The 18,376-nt window shown below is 38.1% G+C and overlaps 1 protein-coding gene across 1 annotated transcript in view; it reads right to left on the minus strand.

Moving 5' to 3' along the window:
- igf2bp2a (insulin-like growth factor 2 mRNA binding protein 2a) overlaps positions 1 to 18,376 on the minus strand; it is a 68,288-nt gene that overhangs the window by 18,127 nt on the left and 31,785 nt on the right. Inside the window, exons 3-6 of the mRNA XM_033987215.2 lie at positions 8,980 to 9,028; positions 7,714 to 7,765; positions 4,429 to 4,492; positions 1,856 to 2,146 (exon numbers count right to left, since the gene is read on the minus strand). Coding sequence (XP_033843106.1) covers positions 1,856 to 2,146; positions 4,429 to 4,492; positions 7,714 to 7,765; positions 8,980 to 9,028 — 456 coding nt within the window. The remainder of the gene's footprint in view (positions 1 to 1,855; positions 2,147 to 4,428; positions 4,493 to 7,713; positions 7,766 to 8,979; positions 9,029 to 18,376) is intronic.

Below are 18,376 nucleotides of genomic sequence, written 5' to 3' on the forward strand. Positions count from 1 at the left end.
GTGTGTATTATGTAAGTGAGCTGATGTTATCAAGTAGTACTTCCTTTGTCAGAAACATACACAGCATTGTGTTTTCCTTCATTCATATTGATCAAATATTTGTAACATCTGCAGGTGTTTTTCTGGGCTGAAAACACTTGTATTATTCAGTTATGCATAATTATTAATCATTTAGACATACAAAAGAAAAATTAGAACTTTTTAAGTAAGAATGGGCGCGCTTTCGGCTACATCGGATCCAATTCACTTTGTATTGAACAACTGTCGCTCCTCTCTGTATCTGCTGCTGTCAGGCTCAACTTTCTGGCCTGAAAATGTTTGTATTAACCCGCTTTACATGATCATGGTGTTTTTATTTATATTATAATTTTTTATATATATATAAACATTAACAACAGAAAAATCAGGCACCTTCTTTCCCCGAGGTCGCTCCCTCTACTGTTAGCAACAGGCTGGATTGACAGTGTTGCTCAGTGCCTGTTAAACCAGCGGGGCGGTTTTACCTTCTACAGCCTCGCTCCGGATTGGCGTTTTGGTTGCTATGGTACTTGCTGTCTGCTCCAAATTCGCCCCTATAATGACTCGCCTCTATGAACTTCACTTATTTGGAGCTAATGGGGTAACACCACACTCCCTTAGTCCACTTCTTTATACAGTCTAAAAGTATAAGCAGCTTTACAAAACTTGAAACACAAAAAACTAACTTTATGTAACTTTATGTGCATTTTGAAAATCTGCTCCAGCATTTCAGTTTCAAATATAAAGTATTTGTCAAAACAGTTGAACAACACCCTGAACCCGATCTATTATTAGGGACTCCCCGCATTTACAGCACTTAGTACTCATGCCACGTATTACTGGTAAACAGTGAAAGAGCTGGGACTGATGCTGTGTTAGAAAAAGCAAGTAGTGTACCTTTAATATGAAATAAACTTAAAAAGCATGCAGGCTGTAAAACTGGCACAAAATGGTTTTATGTGTAAAAAGTCCAGAACATCACAATATTTAGCTACTCCAGCAAGCCCATCAAACTCATACTCAAGGCATTTTCACAATGTATGCAGTAAAATATATAATAAAGAAAAGTGCTGGCGGTGCAGTGCAGAGGCCTGGGAGCGTAAAAAGCTGCACATGGGTTATGTTTCCATGACAACATATCACCATAGTGGCTGCTGTCGCCCAGTGATTGATTAGCTTACAGCACATGCAGAGTGATACGAATATGTGCACGGTTACATTCACTACTGATATGATTTTCTCTGCTGTCATAATGTTTTTATGATAGGAACATGAACAAGCATTTGCAATAAACCTGTTACAAGTGCAGAAAAATATTGCAGTTGAGGTGTAGTGTATGCTGGCTGTGTGACAAAGCAAAAGTAAAGCTGGTTTCTTGGCAAGAGTTCCCCATTGTCAACCTTGAAAAAAACTCAACAAAGCAACTAGTTTTGTACAAAGATTTAAATGTGCACTATGTAACTTTCTAGAGAATAGTCCATCATCTGCTTGTATCCACAGATGTTAATACTGTGCCTAGAATGTTTCACAGCATGAAATCCAACATGCCTATTTTAATTACAGGGCGTTTTAATTGAAAAAAACATGCATTCTTACTGAGGGACAGATGGGTTTAATGCTCTACTGTGGGACATTATAGGCAAAGCAGTACCATCTCAATGCAGAGGAGCAGAATTCTCCACTGGAAAGGTTTCACAGTGCAGTTATTACTTTCTCACGCAAACAATTTCATAGCAATATAACCTATTTTCAGCACTATAATGACATTCAGAAAAATCAAGCATGAAAAATCTGATAATTTGCAAAACCAAAGTGAAAAAAAAAACAAGTCACGCACTTTGACTGTGTCTGTTTGGTGACATTCTTGATGGTGAGGCCCTCCTTGCCGATGATGGCCCCCACAAACTGAGTAGGCACGAGCATGCGCAGGGGGAAGTCCTGCGATCTGGGGCGGGGACCTCCGTAACATCCTGAGGGCCCGGGTTGGGGGGTCCCCTGGTCCCGGGACGGCCGGCCCCCGCGCCTGGAGCGAGGGGTCTGCATGGCCGGAGCAGCATCCATGTCCATGATGTAGGAAACCTTGAAGCAGTAGTCCTCACACTGGTGCTCTGACAACTTCTCAATGGCTCTGTGGGGACATCAGGGAGGGGTGTAGTCAGTTTGTAGTTGTAGTAGTTAGGCCCTGCTCAATAATTACTGCATTTTCCCTTTGTAGTAGTAGGGGACTTGTTATTTTTCTGTACTACAATAAGATTTGAACTGAAGAGGGTTGAATAAATAACATCTGTGACTCATTATTGATACAAACTGACTACTAAAGTTTTGCCTTCTGCTATTTTTTTTATTATTTAGAACAGTTTTTTTTGATAATCCTGCTCTAGGGTTATTGTGTCATTTGTATGATTTAGCTTCAATACTATCGCTTATCTTCTAGTAGTAGCATAATATTTGAACAGCAGAGGTTTGTTCAATATAGATAGTAGTTATAAGTTATTCTTTAAGGATACTGTACGTTTCGAAAAGGTTTAACTTAGATTATCCTGCTACTGGGCTATTGTGTAGGCGGCATAAAGTAGTTTCAGTATTATCGTTTTTATCGGATATTTTCTGTAGCAATAAATTACACTTCAAAATGTGTCGTGCCAGGCTTAAATAAGGGTAAGGTGAATTAAGGGTACTATAATTGCGCTATGCGTGACGTCACACTCACTTAGTCCACTTCTTTATACAGTTTATGGCTCCAACCCAATACATTTTTAGAAGCAATATATCACATTATAATCCTTTTTATAATTAGGTAAGTACTGGCAGTTTCTACACACAAAACAGCTTCACTGACCAAATTTTCCCATTATAATTTCACATTTATTGCTATGTATGGCATTGAACTTTTGAAAACTAGAAAATACAGAACATATAGTACTGCAACAGAACAATGTTTGAAGTGTTTGTTTTTGTGTTGTTTATATTTGGTCATTTTTTAACTGGTCTTATTCTATTTCTCCGTATTTACTGTGCACTTAAACTACAGCAGGCACACAGGGTCAGATTTTAAATTATGGCTGGGTTGAAGAGAGTGCACCAAGGGATATAAAGTTTAGATAACAGCCAATTTATTGTGTTATAATGAAAGTATGTATGTGAGAGACAAGGATTTCAGGGTTTGTTGTTTTTTTTACCACCCAAAGGTGACACATTTGTTAAACGTAATGAATTCATGTCATTTTAAAGGTATACTCAATATGTTCAATAGTTGCTGAGCTGATGTGAAACAGCAGCACAGGTTCAGCAGGAGCGTCAGGAGAAGTGACAGGAGCTGGACACACCACAGGTAAGTCTGCTCCTGCTCTCTTATTTTTATGTTATAAGAATAAAACATATACGTAACACATCACAAAGCAACTTCAGTGTTTATATTAACATAGCCACCACTGTCAAAACTATTAAAGAAGCAGCAAATAAACCATATGTAGCTTATTGGAGAAGAGTGGATTTGTTTGGTATTTAGCAGCAGAGACAGCACTTCATTAGCTAAAATAATCATAAAACAGACAAATGGCAAAAATATTTTACAAATATTATAAAGGAAAAAAGAGACCTTTGGTTGAAAACTGCTCTCACTACAGCCAAAAGAGTCACACTAAGACACTCAAAAGTACAGAATGAACCCACTTACTCTTAGAAACTGCCTCATATGAGCGACTCATTTATAAAATAAATGACCAAATGCACATCTATAAAGAAGTATGGGAGCCTTTTCTGTTATGATAATTTTGATAGATAACAACCGTGCAATGTACCTTTTTTCCTCACTGACGGAGATGTGGATGTTTGACGGATAATTGTATATGTCTAGATGAGAGAATGTCTATATGTAAATATATGTATGTTTATATGATTAAGATGTTGTATATATTTCATTTAATTTATTGTACTCTGGGGGTTGTGAAATGTACATGGATATGTGTATGTTGAAGGAACAAATAAACATATTGTTGAAATAAAAAATAAACATTTTGACAAACAGCACCGGTGACTAATATGCACGTCATCAATGCATATTCAGGTTGTCTATTTTGAGATGTAATTTTAGCTACAGAATGAAACAAAGACAAGATTTGCCTAATTTTAAACTAAAATGGATGGATTCAGCTAAGAAAACTGAAACTGTGGATGGATGGAGAACACTTTGGGACAAATTGCAAACCTTTGAGGGAGAGAGTTCAAATCCGCAACATCTGAGTGAACTTGTATTGATCATTTTGAACCCAAACAGTTTGATGAATCACAGCTCTTTCTCCACAGATCTGACATAACCTTTAGTTTGTACTGTACATGTTGTATCTATGACTCCACTTGGCTCTCACTCTCACTGCCTCACTGTTCACACATGGGGAAGGGTATACTCACTCTTTAGCTTCCTCCTTGGTAGCGTATGTAACATTCACGACTGCTGTTTCTGTGTCAGTGTTCACTGTAAAAACAGGAAATAATCACATTACTTATACCTCCACATACATTATACATGGCATATAGGCTAAGTGCATAGGTCCTGAATATGTCTGTGTGCATCCATTAAGCATCATCAAGGACTGGCTCTCCTCCAGCCCAGCCTCTCCCTCTGCTCTGTCTGCAGGCACAAAGCTCTCTGCCACGGGCACACAACAGGACTTAAGTTACAGCCACCATCACTTCTACTGAGAGTCTAATGTGAATCAGACACACCTCTGTGAGATTTGTAGCCCTGTCCTGCTTAGCACTAGAGTCTAGGGCACTGCAATTAGCTGAATCTGAACAAAAACATACAGTAATAATGACACAAATGGGGAATACTAATTTCACTAATTAGACGTTGCTCTGGCTCCGAGGTAGTGTAAAGGTAAGTGCCCCTGCCTCTAATTACAGAAATCAAGAGCTAAAACAGCTGTAACTGTTATAAAACCTAGTGACAGAAAGGGTAGTGGAAATTACAGTGCAGTTACTTTAATAAAAATGTACTAAGTAGTGTTGCTAAAATAGTACATAAGTAAAACAGAGACAGCGGTGGGATAAATATTTATGATTGGAACTTCAGTCAGTGCTCAGTACCTCCTATAATTTTAAATGTAACTACACAATTATATGCTAAATTTAAACTCTGTTACAAGTACAAGTAGAGGTTTAACAATCTACTTGAGGAAGTGCAATTACCCAAATTATTGAAGTTTCACATGACATCACAATATTCTACAGGACAATAACATTTAATACAGATGGGGGACAGATAAAAAGAATATTGTCACGGTCAAGTCATTAATAGAAATGAACTGGTGACACATTTGTGAATTTACCTTTTGGATATTTCATGGCAAAGGGCAGTGTAATCAATAGGAAAATCTGTCTCCTGCCCCCCATGTGGGAATATGACACCGTCACATTGTAGAATCTGAAAACCACCAAGTATTTGTACTTAGTTACTTTCCAACCCTACACACTAATGTTATTCCAAAATTATATGGATGTCTTGATTTGGCAATGCTCAATCAATATTTACGTTTATATATATAGATTTCACAAAACAAAATGTTATATTGACTGATGAATTAAACGGTGTATATAAAGAAGCAGAGATCTTAGATAGAATATAGAACATTCCCACCTCCTCAACATCTTAGGGTGATATTGTATTTACTGTCTAAGCCTGTATCATAACAACAGACAATACAAAGAACAACATAGTGACATTTAGTTCTTGGAGCGTGCCCCGTCAGCAGTTTTACACAAGTGTCTTTCCACATTGGAGCCCATCGGCACTGTTATAATGGGTCCATGGGGTTTGACATGCACTTTCTCTTCTAGTCATTATCACACTCTACTCTGCTCTCTACTCCTCTGCTGCAGCCAAACCCAACCCCCACTGCATCATGACAGGTGTTATAGAAGACCTGAGAAGACATTTTACTGACTTATGCTGTAGTTTTTGTACAGTGGAGTGGGTTTTTGTAGAGGGATGTACTTGGGTGGTACGGGGGAAGCCGATCTTTTGGTTGAGGTAATTGTGTTACTGCTCAGACAGGGCACGGTGCCAGGCTCTGCCCCCTCGTCCTCTCCACACCAGCTGGGAACTCTCAATAGTTTGAACCTCTCCAAAACAGCTGTCCAAGCTTAATCAGTATATCAAGAATGTAGGGAGAGTAACTAGATTGATGATTTTGTTAAGTCAATAAAGGCGTAAAAATACAATGTCTATATTAATATATCCTTTTTTTTTTCATTTTGCATACTGAATTCAATCATTTACTCTGCAAGGTTACAGAATGAATTTAACTGAGAAATATTTATTGAAAGCGCAGTAAAAAAAATATTGGTACATATTATTTCAAAGGGCATTGCTAGGTGTGCACCATACACAACTGTTACAACCCAGACAGGGAAAAATATTAAAATGTCAGTTAAATTAAACACAAATTTAACTGGGATGTTTGGTGATAGAAATTGTGTTTTTGTTTTTGAAATTAATTTAAGTGAAATTTATGAAAACTGAATCACATTAAACTGTGTAATTCTAAATAAGCAAATATTCTTGAATCTTCATGTCACTCACACATGTATGCAGTCACTGGGAGCAAGGTGGGCTAAGTGTCTTTCTCAAGTACACAATGACGCCATTCACCTGTGGGAATGACTCCTCAACGAATGATGTTTATGTCGAGAGAAACCTTTTGATCAGTAGAAAAACACTACTGTTGCTCCACTGATTCATCCACTCATTGCATCACTAATAATAACTAAAGTTTTTCACTTCTGGGAAAAGAGGTTTCGACTCAAGCATTATGTAACTAATAGTTTTGCCGGTAAAGTTCCACAGTATGGTATGAACTTATCTATCTTTCATTTAGTCAATTACAATTACTTCTGCAAGATTAATCGCAATCTGAATGTACACAATTTTTTACAGTACTGCATAAAAACTGCTGACCGTGTAGTTAGTCCTCTACAAATATGTTCTGAAATGTGGGTCTTGTGTTAGTTTGCCTTGAGTCAATTCTCCTGGATGTTTTGAAAACGTGAACTTTGAGCAGAATCCTAATATTAAAATTTAAATCACAAACCTAATCACAATCACAGTGCATGTCAGAAAAATCACAATAAGATTCGTGTTAGTGATGGGGCGTAGAAAAAGATCAAAGATAACCCTGATTATCCATATCTGTGTGCAGTGCTTAAAATAGTTACAGCATACTAGAATATTCTCCACAAAAGAAGAAGACTCCGTGCCTAAACGTATCCCGCCTGTCTGCTAACGTACCATCACAAATACTTTATCAGGGCGAGCAAAAGCCTCACCACGGGCGCCTTCAAATTACCCCCTGCACCTCCCCAAAAGTGAGAGAGAGAGAACGTACAGGAGGAGCACACATGCACATGCTGAGACACTACTGTTGGGTGCGTGCCTTGTCTGCCCACTTCAATTTATAATCCAAAACCAACAGCATTACTCAGATCTTATTATAGACAGGAATCCAGAGGCCGCTGTCCCCACTTCAACTTATAGCACACACGTGACGGTAGTGAGTGATTTATATGTGGAGATGGGTTATGTTTAGATAATGGTTGTTGGGAGATGAATGAATGAGCGAGTGGGGCGGTGTGGGGTGGGATGCCTGGGCCGAATGGGAGGTGCAGGCGGAGGAGACATGCACAGGAGGGACCTACCTTGTTCCACATTTTCGACAGTACCATACTGAGCTAGAAGGCCGTCCAAAACCTGCAAAAAGACAGGAGGATGGGTAGTAAATTGCAAAATGGAAGTTTCATCTGACTTCCATTTGAAAAGATGAAATGCTTTTCTGTCTTATCAATGGGTTTCAGAAAAAAATAAAAAAAATGGACAGTTGCCACAGCGATGAACAATTTAGAACTAAAAAAGTTCTCAAAATGTTGCTTATAACAAGAAAGTGGAATCCATTAATGTGTTTTATTAGAATGAACCAAGAAAAAATATACATATTCTTGAAATAACACTTTTTACAGTAATAATAATCAAGTATTTATTATTATTTTCATCTATTTTAATAATTTGATTACAGATAACTTTGCTGATTAATTCTCTAGTACATATATGTCAAAATATATTGTTTAATCTTACCTACACTGCAGCAAATACATGAGACACGAGCCACTGTGTTTACACTTTGTTCCCCCAAAAATTCCACTCATAGTAACAGCTACGTCTTTGTCTTTTGTACATGTGCTGTTCATTGCTGGGCATGTTCAGATGTAAGACTTTGGACTAGGATTTCCAGGGTGTATCGTGCTGGGATAAGGCTCCAGCGCCAGCCTGTTCATAAGGATGAGCAGTAGAGGATAGAAGGGAGACAGTCGCATATTGTCTGGGTACTTTGTCTCTTTTGTGAATTTGACACTTTCACTGAAAATGGTTTCACAAAGCAGTGTGTCATTGCAATGAATGTAATGTCCATATTGAAACACAAGCAGATAGAAAATATGACCCTGTATTTGTACTTTCAATCCCCATGGCCTTACATAGTGATTCTTCCTTACAGCCGCCACATTATCCTCTTAATTGAGTTGTATTTTAGCTGTGTTTTGGTCCAGCTGTGGTAACCCTTTTAAAATATTTTTACATAATTTACCAAAAAAAACTTGCAGTGCCAAAATATATATTCAAGTTAAGGTGTACTGAGATAATATATTTAAATTTGTGCCACGCAGCTCTAACAATGACAGTTTAACCTCTATATAACCTTATAATCTTATATCTCTAAATATTTGATCTATGCACACACCAGGTCCACTTGAACAAAGACTCCACAGTAAAGGCCAGTGAGTCAGGCGCCGGATGCTGCTTTATGTGCTCCGTGGTGCTGCCCCCCTGACCAGCCCCCCTCTAACCAGAACACCCTCCCCCCTCACGGGCTGTTGCACAGACGACAGGAGGACTAAAGGACGAGCACTCACCTCCCACTGTAAATGCGGCGGGATGTTTCGGATCTGGATCTTCCGACTCCTGCAGAGACACAGACAGAGGCAGGTTTATAGCAGAATCACAACTCAGCAATGTGTTAAAGGTGCACTGTGTAACTTTTCTACTGGAGGGCCCATCTCAGTTCCATCCCAGTTTCCATGGAGATGTTTATGCTTTGTCTAGCATGTATAACAATATAAACTTCACAGATACAAGCAGGTGGCACCACGTTATGAGGTAAGTTACAGGTCAGGTCTGTGGAAATCTGTTGTAGTCATGTTAAAATGTCTGAAAAAGCAAAGATTTTAATTGTGTATAGAAAGAATGTTCTCTTAAATCTCTCTATTTAATCACTTTACATTGTAATGACTCATAACTTAACACTATAGAAAACAGAAACTAGTCACTGTAATCTCTCATTTGACCAGAAAACCTTTTACAAACCTTTTCTACAACTACCTTGAATTAAAAAATCAATACTGTTACATTTAGTAGCTATTAGAAGATATTACAGCTCTAAAATACCATAGGCCAAAAATACACAGTTGTTAAGCTATAAATATTTGAAATTGTGTGTATGATTTGTAAAACATGTCCGCAGTGGCAAGTACAACATAAATAATCGTCTCATAAAATAGTAAAATGTAAGGATCTGCCAAGTGTTCTTAAACTTTTACACTTTGTGGCACAAAAATAATTCACAAAAATATCCCACAAAAATAAATCTCAGAGAGCGCACTGCTTAAGTTGTACATTTTGTTTTCCAAAAGACCGGACACAAACCTTGCCCACTCGCTCACCTGTAGATGTCTCTTTATACGGTACTTTTAGAATTTCCCAAAGCTATTGAGCTGTTATAAAAATAACCTTTAAACTGAAAAATCAATCAACTATGAGCCAATGAGCCTTTTATGGTTGGCATTTAGCTTCTTAAAAAATGTTTAAAAACTGTAACATTTTAAAATGTTAACTTTTCTTCAGTACGCTTCTTCAATTATGTAACAGCTTGGTTTTGAAATGCAGGACAGTGAAAGCAGCCCTCTCTCTGTTTTTACAGAGTACGTCAGAGCAAACAGCAAAGCCACACAGACCGCACCACGACCACAGGCTGTTAACAACTACATTAACGTGAGAGAGTCCGCTCTGACCATCACAACCACTGAGTGAAAAAGCACAGAAGAGGGCCACACCACAGAGCCATGAGGTCCCAAAAAGCATTAAAAGAGATCATAAACAGCTTAGCTCAGAATGGGATGAGGGGTAGGAGAGAGAGACCTGGGTATAGATTATTTTTAAATATATGTAAATTAAATCTCCAGACAGCATTAGCCTTATGTTTTAATTTAATGAACAATTACATGTTCAGACAACACCATTTAGAGTTACATTTGCATTGGTGAAATGTGGTTTTTGACAAAAGTGTGTACTATTACTGAGGTGAAAATTAGCAACAAAAATGTTGACATTTGTTATTTATTAGCACTAAGCAATTAGTAGCTATCAAACTAAAATGTACTTCAAATCTACTGACATGCAAACTCTAGAAAGTGTTAAATTATCTAAAATGGACAAATACACAATGGTCTTTTCAACAACTGCCCATCAAATTCAACCAGAGGTTCTTTGACAGCTGTGCTGCTGGTGAAGGGGTACAGGGCATTAGCCACAATACTTGGAGGTAAATGTATTTGTCAATTGTGTTACGTTTTATATGTTTATATTAGCGCCCACAGTATGGAGCAGCCTCCCTCTGCCTGTCAGATCCTCTCAGTCTGTAGCACAGTTTAAGACCAGACTAAAAACCCACCTCTTCTCCCTGGTATTTGGCTCTAGCTAGGCAGGATATCTTAGTGTTTTATTGTTAATTGTTCTTTGTTTATGTGTCATATTTTATGTATATCTGTTTTTGTTTGTTGTTGTTTATATGAAGCACTTTGGGCAGCTTAAGTTGTATTTTAAATGTGCAATACAAAATAAAACTGAATTGAATTATATTTGATGTTAATTAAATTAGAGTTATGACCATTCTAAAGGCATTTTTGCTCATATTAATGACAAGACAATACTGTCCATCCATCCATCCATCAAGACAATACTGTGTATAGTAAAAATAACCAAATATATTTATATTCAAAAACACTGTGTACAGAAAGGACGGCAACAGGCACAATCCCAGAACCCACGAGTCAAAAGGATATTTTAAGAATATTTACTAAATCCAGTCAATCATTAAAAAATTACACAAGAAGTCAGCAGCTCGAAGGCTGACCATAACTAAAGTTTTGATGAGGAAGACTTGTGGCCTACAGCCGTCCTGTCACTGCCTCTAGATGTACAGCTGAAACCAGACTTACCAGATTTACATACACCATATAAAAAGACACTTTTTTCTCACTGTCTGACATGAAATTTCATTACTTTCTTTCAAGTCAGGAGTGTACTTACATTTCATTAGTACTTGGTACCATTTCCTTTAAAATGTATGACTTGCGTCAAACGTTTTGGATATCCTTCTACAAGCTTTTTGGCTCATTCCTCTTGACAGAACTGGTGTAACTGAGCCAAGTTTGCAGGCTGTCTTGCTCACACATGTCCCATGTCTTTTCAGGTCTGCCCAGACATTTTCAATAGGATTGAGATCAGGGTTTTGTGATGGCCACTCCAGAACATTGACTTTATTATCCTTAAACCACGTTGTAACCAGTTTGACAGTATGCTATGGATCATTGTCCATTTGGAAGACTCATTTGTGCCCAAGCTTTAGCTTCCTGGCAGATGTCTTGTGATGTTGCTTTAGTATTTCCACATAATGTTCTTTCCTCGTGATGCCATCTATTTTGTGAAGTGCAGCAGTTCCTCCTGCAGCAAAACAACCCCAAAAGATGATGCTGCCACCCCCATATTTCACAATTTGGGATGGTGTTCTCAGACTTGCAAGCTTCCCCTTTTTCCTCCAAACATAACAATGCTCATCATGGCCCAACAATTAAATTTTAGTTTCATCAAACCACAGGACAGGTCTTGAAAAATTCATGTCTTTGTCCCTGTGTGTATTTACAAACTGTAATCTGACTTTGTTTCTTTTGGAGTAAAGGCTTCTTTCAGGCAGTGTGGCCTCAGTACAGTACTTGTTTCACTTTGGATAGTGACACACTCTTAACAGCTTCAGTCAGCACTTCACAAGGTCTTTTGCTTTTGTTCTTAGGTTGATATGCCCATTTCAGACTAAAGCATGTTCATCTCTGGGACACAGAACCCGTCTCCTACCTAAGCGGTGTGATGTCTGACCATTCCCATAGTGTTTATACTTGCATATAATTGTTTGAACAGATGAACATGGCACCTTCAGGCATCTGGAAATTGCACCGAAGATGAACCAGACTTATGCAAGTCCACAATTCTCTTTCTGATATCTTGGCTTTTGACTTTCCCATGATATTACACAAAGAAGCAGTGTGTTTCAGGTGTTCCTTCAAATACATCCACAGGTATGTTTCTAAATAACTCAAATGTTGTCAGTAAACCAGTAAATCAATAAATCAGAAGCTTCCAAAGACATGACATTATCATCTGGGTTTTCCCAAATTGTTTAAAGGCATAGTAATCTTACTGTATGTCAATTTTGACTTTGTAATGAAAAATCATCTTAAAAATCCTCTCATTATTCTGGCATTTAGCAAACAGAAATTCTGATAATCTTAATTGACCTAAAACAGGAAAAGTTTAGTCTGATTTCATGTCAAACAGTGAGAAATAAAAGTGTAAGTGTCTTTTTATATAGTGTATGTAAATGTCTGGCTTCAACTTTAAGTAAATGCCTCACTGAAAGATCTCTCCTGGCGACCACTGTCCAAATATGGTCCAGCACGATAAAAATCTGTACTCCTTGTTAAAACATATCACCCCAACGTAGTAAACAACCATCAGCATTTCAACATACACTAATACCTGAAAAATAAGCAAAGGGAACTCCCAAAACGTCCATAAATACCAGAGCACAAGATCACATTTTAATTTGCAATCTGGTTAAATACAGTGTGAATTGTCAACTATCGTGTTACCGCTAACTGATTTAGCCACGCCTAAGCGGGGTGTCTGGTGAAGTTCAAACTAGTGCCAGGCTTGCACTGCCCTCTTTTCTTACCTTTCAATGTTAATGAACATATCCAATGACAGTGAGACAATAGTAAGTCTTTGCTATTCTTTCCTTCAAGTTCCTTAATGCTCATATTTTAAAGGGGAATTGCAGTTCTGTCATGCAAAATATGCTGGAGTGTCTTGGAAGGACATGTCTCGGAAAATGTGACAGAGGTTTTTGTGGTGGAAGGTTGGGTTTGCAGCGTGCTTGTGGTCACTGGCTGCTCTTCTGACTGTCTGACTGTGGGGCAAGGAGAGGTTCAACAGCTCAGATAGATATACTGCTGTTGTGAGTGTCAGTGCACTTTGTAAGTCCTTTGTAAGGCTAGACTGCAATGAGATGCTGAGTTATTATATCTGATAGCCAGAGGTGGAAGAGGAACAAGTGCTCAAGATTAGTTACTGATTTACTGATACTTCAAGATAATGTATGGGTCTTGAGTTACTTTTACATCTAGACTATTGCTACTACTATTAATATTTACATACCTGATTCTTCATGTGTTTTCCCAGACCCTCAGCTGCCCTACTGACAGAAGCGAGGATGCCAATCTGTGCCACTGGCATCAAACAACACCAATCACTCACTCGCACTGTCTAAATACAGTCTACTACTACTACCTTCAACAGTAGTAGTAGTAGTGGTTGAAATGTGGTTGGACAACATATTGGCTTATAAGGCTAATGTAAATCAAGAAAAATAACATTAACACCGTGAGTAAAGGTATAGCCTATGTCTGTCCATTTCTAGGAACACATCAATGGCAGTACATGCATCAGTAAACATCTCCTGTTTGTTTGCTTATAAGTTGAACTCGATGAACTCAGTCAACTTTCTCCTCCTTTTCCCCCAAGTTAATAAAAAGCTCGTCCACAGAACATACAGTTGCGAGTCACTGGTTACTTGGTGTTTGTCGGAGGTAACCCAACTGTCTGCTGCTGGTTTGGAACGCTCTGCCAGGGGAAAAAAGAAAGCCTCTCAATTTCGGTCTTTAAATATCTGAGGGTGGCCATGTTCATTTGAAAAGCTAATATTTGCTACACCCACCTGCACTAGGTAGAGGGGCCGTGGTGCATACTAATAATGTGAGGGGCTGAGAGGGTGGGCAGCCCAGGCGGGGGGAGAAAGAGGGCATTCACGCGGGGCCAGCACACTGCAGTGTTCCTCAAGATGAGCACGTCAAAGCCAACAGTAATTCTCAGTTTAGGAGCCACTTTGCTGCAGATGGCTGTTGTAGTGAAGGGTTGACTGAGACCTGGCCAGAGGGACTCGTGTAATAGAAACATCAACACTTGTGGTGGTCTAATCAACATGAAGGATACATTTACAGGTTTTTATCATTCTCAAATGTTTACTTGATTTGATGGGGCAATAATAAATGATAATTTTACACCAATCAAGAAGAAATTTGCAAACAAAAGTTGAAAAACATGGAAAATTACAGAGAGTTCTAAGCAGGGAAGGGAGAATTCTATCCAAAGGTTAGGCCCAATTTACACATAAGAAATTTTTTTTTAAGGTAATCGCTGACTGCTACCCGCTAACCGCAAACCGCTAACCACTGCGGTAACACATTTGGATCTTTTACTGTTTCAATTAGGACTGCACAATCTTGGGAAAATTTTGAATGGAGATTTCTGTGACGAGTATTGCGTGTGATTAGATTTGTGATATTTGTTTAAAAAGTAGGATTCTGTTCAGACTGCACATTGTAAACAACTCCAGGAGCATTCGCATTTGATGAGCAAGAATCCCAAGAACATGTTGTGATTCCACGTTGGACACAACCCAAGTAGGGAGTGTAGTGGTCTGACTTTATTCTAATAATAGACAGTACTGGTAAAAATGAGTCAAACGTAAGATCCATTGAGATATCTAGTGTGAACAAGTAGCCATGAATGCATAGCAAAGTTTCCGTTTCAAATGCGCTCTTTTGTCGTGTACATAGAATGGTTTTGCTGTGTCACCCTGTGGAACATAAATCATGGACAAAATTGCAGGACATTGGACATGCCACCTCTGCCCTGCCATCAAACTACAATCCAACCAGGAATAACTTTCTTCACAGGGCAATTGCAGGTCTATAGACTTCATAACATTTAAACAAACACACCCTATTCGTACCAGATTAGAGGCTTAAGGGCAGAGACAGACACCTACTATGTCGTCTTTCATGCAGTATTCTATAAAAAGCACAGGGTTAGCTCATCATAAAAAATGCCATTCCACATCATTCCCAGACATAAATAAATCAACACTAAAACTACCTAAAGTACTATTACTTCTACATCTACGTGCTGTTACATTTACCCATAAATCAGGTTGTCATGCTTGCCACTTTCCTTGTACATTCCTTGGTCTTGGTTAGCTCGGCCTTGACAACAAAATGAGCTTTAGATGTCGACAAAACAGTTGATTAAAGGCAAGGCTCCAAACTAACGATTTGAGTTGGGTGCACCGGTGTGTCTAAGATTTTCATTTGAGTGCACCAGAACATGATTTAGGTGCACCAAAGATCACCGCTTCTTTAAGTCATCGTAATTTATTGTCCTTAACTTACTTCAACAATAAGGTGCACATAAAAAACTGGGCTAATTACTTTTACCTGGATATACAATTCATACTCTACACTACACACTTGTTAAACTCTATACTACACACTTACTAAAGAAAAAAAATAAACCAAATAATATCTCAATAATGACAAGTTTTATCTATTCAAACTTCAGTTGTTTATTTGATTGTATAACATTAAGAATTTATCTTGTCTTTAAGTTAAAACAGAATGAGTTAGTACCCAATAAGTTTAATTAATTAAAACATCATTAAATAAATACTGGCTTCAAAACTAGTAAGAGAGGTCTGCGCTTTTAAGGACCTTCGCAGTTCACTATAGTAAGTGCAGAGCGAGACCTTGTTCAATTTCATTATTCAGTTGACGTCCTAGTCTTATTTTCTTGTTCACTTTCCGTTGCATTGGCAGCCATTTTACATTTAAGTAACTAAACATTATGGGATATCTACAAGTTTGATGCTTCTCTTTAAAGGTAAATATAGTGTCTAAGTTCACAAACAGATCACTATTATGTTTTTTTTTTTTTAATCTAAACTTATGATCTCTGTGGTCAATATTGCTGTGTGCACCAGAGCGTGACCTGAGCACGACCTGAGCAAGTGAAGGGAGAGTGAGTGCATTCATGATTTTTGTCAATTAAAACAATCGTATATGTGTGTGTTTATATTATTTAATCCACGTTTATAATGAGGAAAAATGACACAGGAGAAGGGATGTGATGAGGATCTGTCACACTCACCGGTGCGCCCAAAGAAAATGTTTAGTCGCACGGGCAAAATTGTTGTCCTGGAGCACTGATTAAAGGGCATGTTTTTTCTGAATGTACAAATAAATCTCCAGAATGTCATGAAACAACTACAATATATGCTACAAAAAAATCTTCCACAAAAATCCACAACAGTAGCCAATGGAAGAACATTCAATTTGAGCCAGCCTAAAATACTACTGACTCCATTCACAATTCTGGGAAGACAGAGCAGGCAGGATATTAAATTTAGATAGTGTGACTAAGAAAGGCCATGCGTTTTGCCACACAATGAGTTGACTACAGTTACAGTCTGGTCATAAAGCGATACCCGAGACACTTCCATTCAGAGCTGATACCAGGATGTGGCTACAGAAGAGACTGGAGCTCTGGAGGGCCATGGGAACGCAAAGGAGAACACATACCTACATACAAGGGCAGTCAAAAGAACTGTGCTAAGTGTACCAGGGGAAAGACTTGATACCTGCTAGCCCAGTGAAAATAAAACACTATTTTTAGACAAGTGAATGTTTTCAACACAGATTGGTTCTTTAAAAACATATCATGGTCACGCTCATCTTATACCAGTTAGCTCATATAGATCAAGACCATACAAATCTATTCAGAAAGGTCCAAAACTGTCCTTTTTATGTTTTTCAGATACTTGTATATATAAGTATCTATTCTTTATTCTAGTTTTAGAATCAGTTGCCATCTGAATTTATCGACAGTTCTACTAAGTACACTTTTATCCGTTCAGAAATGGGACTGGATGAGAACCACGTGGGAACGACTGCCCGTCACTTGTAGGCAGTTGTTTTTCTATCGTTCAACATCAAAATGAGGGGAGGAGCTAAGTGGGCGGGGCTAACAGTTCACTCAGAAAACATGTTCTTCACTGACGGAACAAAATCAAGTACACGGGATATAATGCATTCATGTAACTTCATTAAAAGCTGAGAGATTACATGATTTTTTTTTTTCCCACAATAGCTTTAAGTGCTGGCTTTATTCAAACAAAATGTGTCCCCCGTACTGTAACAAATAATGATACGGTTAAACAATTGTGGACTTTGTGTTTGAAAATTTCTTTCAAAACCAGTGAATCGCTCATAGAGTTATAAAGGCCCCTGTCCTCCATCCATGCAGCTTATGTTTCTCTATATATTCACTTACATGCTGATATATTAGATGGTTTAATGGAAAAAACTAGAGTTGACATGTACGGAAATAAAAGTTGTACTAATATGGTGCCAGGCCTAGCCCCGGGCCAATGCTCCTGTCTGCTTCCTCAAAGTGCTGTGCTGACAATTATCCAGAATCTATTAATATACAATATGGCTCCCGAAATCCCTCTATGATGTTGATATAATGTGATTTTTAGTTTTAGTAGTTCTTGTATTTGCCACAAGTGGATAGTCTACTCTGACCTTGAGCAACACATTCAGAGAAATCCATCATGTTTGTGTTTGTTTCCTAAAGTCTACTTATGAATATTAAAAAGAAACAGAAAAAAACTATGTAATTTGAAGGCTATAAATGGTAAAGGGAAACTCTACAAGGTCAACAAATATTAATATAAACATGAACTGAAGCTACTACAACATTTAGTCTTTAAATAAATAGTGGTCTGTCAATGCGGGATTATTTTTCATAGCTATATTTTATTAATGGTGCTGTGGTTAAAAGGCACGCTCCAGTTTTTTCATTGTATATTTGTATTGTTGTACACTGTAAAACCAGCTCTTACGTTCATAATTGGACTTATGCGCTGTTTGCATCGAATTGTGACGTGTTTTCATCATCGGGAAGTAACACTGGTGCACAGTTAGCATGCTAGTTGCTGTTAGCAGTGTCGTGATGTGCTTATAAACTTACTGCAGTGAATAATTTGGATGCTGTGACCATGGCAAACAGTTCAAAAATGATCTA

Source organism: Periophthalmus magnuspinnatus, chromosome 21 (genome assembly GCF_009829125.3).
Source record: "Periophthalmus magnuspinnatus isolate fPerMag1 chromosome 21, fPerMag1.2.pri, whole genome shotgun sequence".
NCBI classification, from domain to species: domain Eukaryota; kingdom Metazoa; phylum Chordata; class Actinopteri; order Gobiiformes; family Gobiidae; genus Periophthalmus; species Periophthalmus magnuspinnatus.